Source organism: Haliaeetus albicilla, chromosome 24, assembly GCF_947461875.1.
Source record: "Haliaeetus albicilla chromosome 24, bHalAlb1.1, whole genome shotgun sequence".
Taxonomy (NCBI): Eukaryota; Metazoa; Chordata; class Aves; order Accipitriformes; family Accipitridae; genus Haliaeetus; species Haliaeetus albicilla.
The window spans coordinates 24170766-24178704 of NC_091506.1; the positions used below are offsets into that span (position 1 = coordinate 24170766).

Genomic DNA, 7939 nt, shown 5'->3' on the forward strand with positions numbered 1-7939 from the left:
AAACGTTAATTTAATTTTTTTTAATGAACTTCGGGGCTGTAGGCCTGCTCCCAGGATGGGTTTCTGTTGCGTGATCCTCAGGCCGGCCGTGCCTGCCTGGCTGCGGCTGCTCACATAAGCAGCCTCGGGGCAGATATTTCACAAAGTACATTAAACCTTAAATTATCAGTATGCTGGGAAATGATACCAGGTCTGCGCTGCGCTGAACCTAACCTGCTCAGAGATGGGGATGGGTGTGTGTGTGTAAATACTTACAGTTATTCACGAGGTTTGTTTTATTTTACAGAAGAAAAAATAATCAAGGTGTGTGTGGGGAGGTTGGTAATTTATGTTATGCGCGCTATTTGTTTATGAGTGTGCAAATCTCAGAGGTGAGGCTGTTTAAACAATCCGATGTGGATTTGTCTGCTCTCTTGAATGTGGCCCAAATTTTTCTCACTTTACTCATAATTATTCTCCTTGTTATTTATTACAATAGCTCCAAAGGCCTCTTTTGCCTCGGCCGCTAGAAATCGGTACCTTGGCATGAAAATACCTTGTGATCTAAATAGAGAAGATGGACAAAAGATGGGCGGACAAAAAGGCGTGTCAGGAACCTGGGAGGGGTTTTGTTCTGATTTTTGGGGGCCCGGTTAACCTCGCTAAGGGCTCCCCGGAGCGCTGGGCAGGTGTGCATAAGGGTCGCTGCTGCCCAGGAGATTTCCAGGAGGGAACGGGAGGTGCGGGGCAGGGACGGGGGCGGCCGGTCCGGCCCCGGGGCCGCGCAGCATCTCGGTGGGCTCAGCGGGGCCGGTCCCTGCCGCTGCCCCCCGCCCGTGTCCGCAGAGACCGGGGAAGGGGGGACACACCGCCGGCACCCCAGGATGACCGCTGCTTCGGCGTGTTTCACGAACTCGTTGGTGGTCCAGACACTAAGGGTGATGCCTGAAGAAATGACAGCTCTCTAAAAGCGGTCGGGGCAGCGGGAGGGCCGGAGAGGGCTAATAAGTTGGTTTGCAGCTCGTCAGTGTTTCACAGAGCAAGGGGCGTAATTTTAAAGTGAAGAAACGTGGAGAAAACAGAAAAATCCGCGCGGAACTGCTCCGTACAAGTGGCAGTAAACATATGGAACAGGTTATCTGGGAAGGCAGGGGCAGTACGGAGCATAAATTAATTCAAGAAACACCTCGTTTGCGTCGAATGCAATGGCTGAGTTGTACGATGAAACGACAGGACAGTGGGATTTAAATAACGCCAACAAGAGCGAGCAGCTCGGCCTCGAGTTCTCCACAGGTCCTTAAACGCGTCCACGCGTCCCTTCCTTCACGATCGCATTAAAAAGACAGGCCCGGGCGTCCCGATCCCCCGAGGGTCCCCGCAGCCGGCACCTCTGCGTCTCCCGCCGGGTGCGAAGGCCACCCGCGAGGTTGCTGGCTGCCTTTGCGGGCAGCGCCGGCTGCGGGGCTCCCCACGCGTGTTGCGCGGCGGGGACCGCGGCGCGAAGCCCGGCGAGAAGCGCTGGAGCCGGGACAGCGCGGGGGAGCCCCGCGGGGAGCGGGCCGGACCCCCGGTCTCCGACGGCGGCGGAGTGCTGCTTAAGCCGCGGATGGGACACGTCCCCCCGTGGGCTGCGCTCACGGAAGGCATCCGCGGGTGACCCCCGTGGCGGTCCCGTCCCGCGGGACCGGGCGAGATCCCGCCGGCTGCTCCGCACGGCCCCGCGCATCCCCCGCAGACCCCCTCGCCAGCCCCGCGGCAGCCGGCAGCGGCCGAAAGAACGTGCCGAAATCCCTTTTTTTTGGGGGGGTGCGGGGGGAAGAGTCGAAAACTATAGAGACGGAGGCTGAGCTGCCCTTGCCCCGGGGATGAGCCCGACGCCCGTCCCTCTGCGTGGGCCAGCTCCGGCGCGGAGGCAGCTGCTGGGCTGAGCCGTGGGATGGATACCTGCCGTGGGATGGATACCTGCCGTGGAAATCACCAACGCGCGGTCCCGCGTGGCCGGTGCCGCTCCCGCCCTGGGGAGGGGGCCGAGCCCAGCCAAAAACCCTCCCCCGGCCGTCGTCAGCTCTCCCTGCCGCGGGCACCCCGCCGGCCGGGCTGCCGGGGCTTCGCCAAAATTCTCCCCCCTCGAATCCGTTGGTGCCGACATTTTCCGCCGGGGATTACGGGCGCTGGGAGTCTCGCACGTAAACCTTGCACGAAGTACGTCAGTAACGAGAAGGGCTCGCTCATTAATTATCTGCTGCCTTGCCTGACACGGGCTAAAGGGGAATTAAACGAATCCCGCTGCACCGAGCGAAATGTTCGTGAAAAGGCTGTAAAAGTCAAGGAAAACGGTCCGCTTCGCGCTGTGTTCTGCTTCCTTCCCCGACCAGCTCCCTTCAGTCGGTTCCAGCGATGTGGCCCAGGCCCGGAGGGAGCCCGGAGCCGAGGCCGTCGGGCCGGGCCCCCTCGACGGGCAGCCCCGAGCCCAGCCCGGCAGCGCGGCCCCCGCCTCCCCTCGGGCTGCGCCGGCCTCTCCGGGCCCCGGCTGCCCGCGGCCACCCCCCCCCGGGGCTGCCCCGAGGGCTGCGGCCGTCGGCGGTGCCGCGGGGCGGCCGCCCTTCCCCGCCGCGGGGGGACACACACACGCGGCCGTGCGGGTCCACGGCCGGGGCCGCGGGGCTGGTCCCCCCGAGGGGAGCCGGCCCTTGGGGGCGGGAGGCCCGGGCAGGTGGCGGGGCGGTCCCCGGGGCTGGCTCCGTGTGTCCGTCCGTGTGTTCCCCCCCCCGCCCCCGCCACCACCTCCGGCCGGGGCCGCGCCCCCGCAGCCGCGGCTCCCCCGCCAGCCCCGGGGATGGGGCCGGGGCCGGGGCCGCCCTCCGAAGGGGGCCAACCCTCGTTTGGGTGTCTGCTCTCCCGCGGCGGGCAGAAAGGCTAATTTGCTTTATATGGCAGGGGATCAAATGCTCTGCTGTAACCTCTCGCTTCCAGGTACTCGCCCGCCCCGGCCCCTTCCTTCCTCCGCAGCCCCTCCCGCGCCCTCCCCCGCAGCTCTGACAGCCCCGCCGGGGCCGGCGGTATAATAGGCCGCTGCCCGCCGTCCCGGGGCGGAGTAGACGTTCCCCGGTGCCGCGCCCCGTGTGTGCATGCGGCGGTAACGGCTCCGGCCCGCCGCGCTGCTCGGGGCGCTCCCGGGCCACTCGCGCTGGGGGGGGGGCACCGCGCCGGGCCCGGCCCGTCGGGGCAGGGACAGGGGTAGGGGCAGGGTAGGGGGCGGCGGGGCGATGGGCAGAGCCCCCGCGGGGCTCCCCGCTGCCCGGCTGCCAGCGGCGACGGCCGGGGGGCTGCGCTAGGGCGGCCCGGCGGGCCCCGGCGGCCGGGGCTTCCCCCCCCCCCGCCTCCTCCTCCTCCTCCTCCTCCTCCTCCTCCCCTCGCCGCCCCGGGCGGCGGCGAGGATGCAGCACCCGCTGGAGCTGGGGGCCGCGCACTACTTCCCGGCCGAAGCCTTCCCCGACCACCGCTCGCACCGCTACCGCAGCTTCATGATCGAGGAGATCCTCACCGACCCCCCGGACGCCAAAGGGGCCGCGCCGGCCGGGGAGCTGCTCAAGTTCGGGGTGCAGGCGCTGCTCTCCGCCCGGCCCTACCACAACCACCTCGGTACGTCCCCGGGGCGGGGGGGGGACACACACCGCGGCCGCCCCGAGGGCTCCCGCGGCTTCGGGCGGGGGTGGGGGGGAGGCGTTTGCCGTTTTAGAGCCGGTCCCCTTGAAGAAAACCTCGTGAATTTTGGCTAAAAAAAAATCGCTGCCGGGCTTTGCCGGCCCTGCGCATCCCCGCCGGCTCCTCGCCGTGCCGCGGGAGGCTCCCAGCCTGGAGCCTGGCGAATATTTGGGGCCTAAAAGGAAGAAAGCGGCTTTACGGCTCGGACGCCGCTTGCACAAAACGGCCATTGAATTTTTCCCGGGGAGCCCCTTGTCGTTGATCGGGTTTTTTTCGTGGTTTTGGAGGAGGTGTGAATGGCTGGAGCCCAGCGGTGGGGTATGTGTCTGTATGGCTGCAAGAGGCGGCCCGGTGCTCTGCGGACACGGATGCAGCTGGAAACCCGATATATATATATTGTATATGTTGGTTTATATATATTATATTTATATATATTTATTTAAAGCGGGAGCCAGCGTGCTTTACCCAGTCTGACAGAGTATCTAGGACAAAAGCAGTGTATTAATGACATAGTTTTGGTGGTTTTTTTTAAACGCCAGTATTTCATGTGGGATGGTGAAAGCTTTCATTTCCCAAGCAGTCTTCATCTGCGGAGACGTCGCTTTTTGTCCGTAGAAACGAACGGAATAGGGGGATCCCAATTTCTTGTTTTCCTTTTCGAAGAGGAAAGCCTCAAACTCCGTAGCAAGGGAGCAACATATGTCAGAATATCTGGAAACTAGTATTATTTTCAAGGTGGGCAGAACTACTCGAAATAGTGAAGCAGATAAAAGGCTCTTTATAGCTCTCACGGCACAGGATCAGGCCCTGTAAGGCGTCTATTTGCTTCAACAACGCAATTTCTGCTTAGGCCGAGGCGTGGGAGCCCGCAGAAACTCCTCCAGAAGTCCTTTTCACGCCACCGGCCTTGCTCCCGTGGGTGCCGGCGGGTCGGGGAGGGCGGCCGGGACCGGGGCCCCTCTCGACCCGCATGGCAGGAGCAGAGCACCGGGCGCCCCGAATTTTGCCCGGGTTTGGGGCCAGCGCCGGCTTCGCGGTCCCAGGCCTGGGCGGCGGCGGGGCCGGGCCGGGCCGGGCCGGGCCGAGCCGGGGAGAACCGAGCGGGGCCGGGCCGGGTAGCGGCCCCAGCCCGCCGGGTAGCGCGGTGGCTGCGCGGCCGCGGCTTGGGCCGAGAGCGTGTCCCCAGCAGCATCTTCGGGGAAGGGCTCGCTCCCTTTGGAAACTCTCCCTGTCCGCTCCCCGGGCGCGTCTTCATAGGAAAATCGTGGGGCTGCGGTTCACGGAGAGGGATAGAAATTGTTCCCCGGTCGAAAAAAAATCCTGAAAACCGCTCGGGAGGGAAAGCCGGGACGGTGCCCGGACCTCCGCCGCCCGCCGGGCTGAGCCGGCTGCAGCGGGCCCGGCGGCTGTTGGGTGGCACTGAAGGGGAACGCTTTTGGTTGACTTAAACCGTTTCCAGTCGTACCCCCCCCCCCCCCCCCCAGTCATTCCGTAATTAGCAACTGCCGCTTGAAGGGTAAAACCTGACCCTGTACGGCGGAGGCGGGGGGACCCGACCCCCGCCCCGAGGGTCCCCGCACCCCGGGGGGCTCCGCTCCGCCTCGCCTCGCCGTTGCCGAGAAAGGAGGAGAAGGGCCCGGGGTTCCTTGCAGGGCCGGATCTCCGGGGAAACCGAGGCACCCTGCAGCCCCGGGGGTCCCCGGGGGCCGGGCCGGGGGCTGCCCGGCGCTGACGGCCCCTCTCTCCCGCAGCGGTGCTGAAGGCGGAGCCGGCCGCCGTGTTCAAGTTCCCGCTGGCTCCCTTGGGCTGCTCGGGGCTGGGCTCGGCGCTGCTGGCCGCCGGCTCGGGGCTGCAGGGCGGCTCCGCCTCGCCCCATCTCCCGCTGGAGCTGCACCTCCGCGGCAAGCTGGAGCCGGGCCCCCCGGAGCCGGGCAGCAAGGCCAAGAAGGGGCGCCGGAGCCGCACCGTCTTCACCGAGCTGCAGCTCATGGGGCTGGAGAAGCGCTTCGAGAAGCAGAAATACCTCTCCACGCCCGACAGGTAGGTGATGCCGGACCCTCCGGACCGGGGCCGGGCCGGGCCGGGGGCTCGTTTTTCCTGAGAAAGGAGGAAAGCTGCCAGCCGAGACGAAAGCTGCTGGGGCTCACCGCCTCTCTCTCTCTCTCTCTCTCCCTCGCCCGCAGAATAGACCTGGCCGAATCGCTGGGGCTCAGCCAGCTCCAGGTGAAAACCTGGTACCAGAACAGGCGCATGAAATGGAAGAAAATAGTAAGTGCCCGAGTCCGACACTTGTGCGCGCCGGGTCCGCGTCCCGCCCGGGTACCGAGAGCCGCCCCGCGGGCTCGTTCTTCTGCATGCCGGCCCTGGCCAAAAAATAACAGCAATAACAATAATAAAAATATATGTGCCCCGGTCTTCAAGGCCAGCGTCGTCTGGGCCCCCGCCCCGGTCCGAGCCCGCCCGGCTTTGCAGCTCGGCCCCGCGGGTGCGGAGGGCGATCGGCGCGGGTCGGTGCTTTGCTCGGGGGGACGGGGGAGAGGCGGGTTCCTCCCGGTCCGGGCTGACGGCAGCACGGTTTTACCGGGGTGTCCCCCTCCTCTGCCCCCCCTCCCCGCCTCGCAGGTGCTGCAGGGGGGCGGCCTGGAGTCCCCCACCAAGCCCAAGGGCCGCCCCAAGAAGAACTCCATCCCCAGCAGCGAGCAGCTCTCGGAGCAGGAGCGAGCCCGGGACGCCGAGAAGCCGCCCGAGAGCCTGGGCTCGCCGGCCGAGGTCAGCCAGGAGGAGTGAGGGTCCCCGCCCGGCCCCACCGCCGCCGGCCCCGGCCGCCCCCGCCGGGCGCTGCCCGCCGAGCCCGCCGCCGGCTCCGCGCCTCTCCGGCCGGCCGCGGCGGCCCGGGGGCGAGAGGACGGAGGACAGCACGGTTAGTGGGGCCGGTCGCCTTCGGTCTCCGGTGAAGCGGGCGGTTTGGTCGGGCGCGGCCCCGTCTTTCCCCCCACCCCCCGCCGCTCCCCTCCGCGCCCGCGGAGCGCTGCGCCACGGACGCCTGTGTTGTGCGCCGGCCCGGAGGGGCCAGGAGGACACTGGATCCCGTCTGTCACATCTACTCGCTGTCTAAAACCCTGTGGTGCCCCTAGTTATTCGAAAACTGCATTTTATGATCAGTTTTATTAATGCGAAGATATTTACTTTATTTCAATAAAGTATTTTATGAACTACTGCTCTGAGTAGTGTAATGCTTGTGAATTAATTCCCCCCCCCCCCCCCCCCCGCGGTGGCAGGTTAGAGATTCAAACCCAAGTTGTGCAGAGACAGAACGAGGCGCGGGGCTGTCCCGGCCGGTCCCGGGGCGGATTCTCCCGTGGGTTTCCCTCAGGGCTCGGCCTGCCCGTGGCTGGGAGAGGCGAGACCCGCAGTCTTTGCTGGGGCAAATTCGGATGCTTTCGCGTTTTAAAGATACGTTAATGGCTGCCACATAAGTTAATTGGTTTCCGCACGGCGCATCCTAAATGATGCTTTTTTTTGAAAGGCGGTTGGGGCAGAGCGTAGCAGGCTGGCAGCACACGGCGGCCCGAGCGCTCTCTGTGAGCTGCTGCGACGTAGCACGAAATCGTGGCGCTTTGCTTTTTTTCCTTACTTTTTGGGTTTGTTTTTTTTTGTTTTTCCCTTGTTTTCCCCGTGTCCCTGCTGTATTTTTGCTTTTTTCCGTCGAGATATCAAATTATAGAGCATCTACCGAGACGTGCAATTACCGCCGTCCTGCTAAAAACCAGAAGCACCGCGGGAAAGGGCGAGAGGCAGCGAGCGAGGGGAGGGGAGCGGGGCCGGGGTTGCGCGGGCGCGGTGGTTGCGCGGCTGGGAGGGGCGCGGCGCGGCAGCCCTGGGCAGGGCCGGGGGCGCTAATTAGGCGGGCCTCCCAATTAAAGGTGGTAATTAGCGGCCGCGGGGGATGTCGGTGCTTCCCGCCCCGCTGGGATCGCTCCCCGGGGGTGCCGGTCCCTCTCCACCGCGGCGCTGCTCCCCGCCGAAGCCGGTTTTCGGTAACGCTTCCACCCCTCGCCGGGGCACGGAGGCAGCGGGGAGGGAGCTGGGCTGGCTGTGTTTACGGGCTTTAATTAAAAATAGTCCCGGGCCTGTCGCCGAGGTGAGCCCGCGCTGAAGTCAGCCCGTTCCTGACACGGAGCGTTCCCGGTTTTCCTCGTTTGCCCGTTTTCGTTCCGTTCCAGGGGGTCCGGGCTGGCTGCGGAGAGGCACCGGG

General features: G+C 65.2%; 1 protein-coding gene across 1 annotated transcript; it reads left to right on the forward strand.

Annotated features, from left to right (window-relative positions):
* Window positions 1–3205: 3205 nt before the first annotated feature.
* BARX1 (BARX homeobox 1) lies at window positions 3206–7488 on the forward strand. Its single transcript, XM_069811703.1, has 4 exons — window positions 3206–3621; window positions 5436–5724; window positions 5868–5952; window positions 6307–7488. Exons 1-4 carry the CDS (start codon window positions 3417–3419, stop codon window positions 6469–6471), a joined length of 744 nt encoding a protein of 247 aa, XP_069667804.1. The 5' UTR covers window positions 3206–3416; the 3' UTR covers window positions 6472–7488.
* The last annotated feature ends 451 nt before the right edge of the window (window positions 7489–7939 follow it).

Bases quoted from the DNA above. Each gene is read 5' to 3' on its own strand.
- BARX1 (XM_069811703.1), top strand. From the start codon at position 3,417: ATGCAGCACCCGCTGGAGCTGGGGGCCGCGCACTACTTCCCGGCCGAA. The intron at 5,725-5,867 runs GTAGGTGATGCC...CCTCGCCCGCAG, and splicing joins TACCTCTCCACGCCCGACAG to AATAGACCTGGCCGAATCGC. The intron at 5,953-6,306 runs GTAAGTGCCCGA...CCCGCCTCGCAG, and splicing joins GCATGAAATGGAAGAAAATA to GTGCTGCAGGGGGGCGGCCT.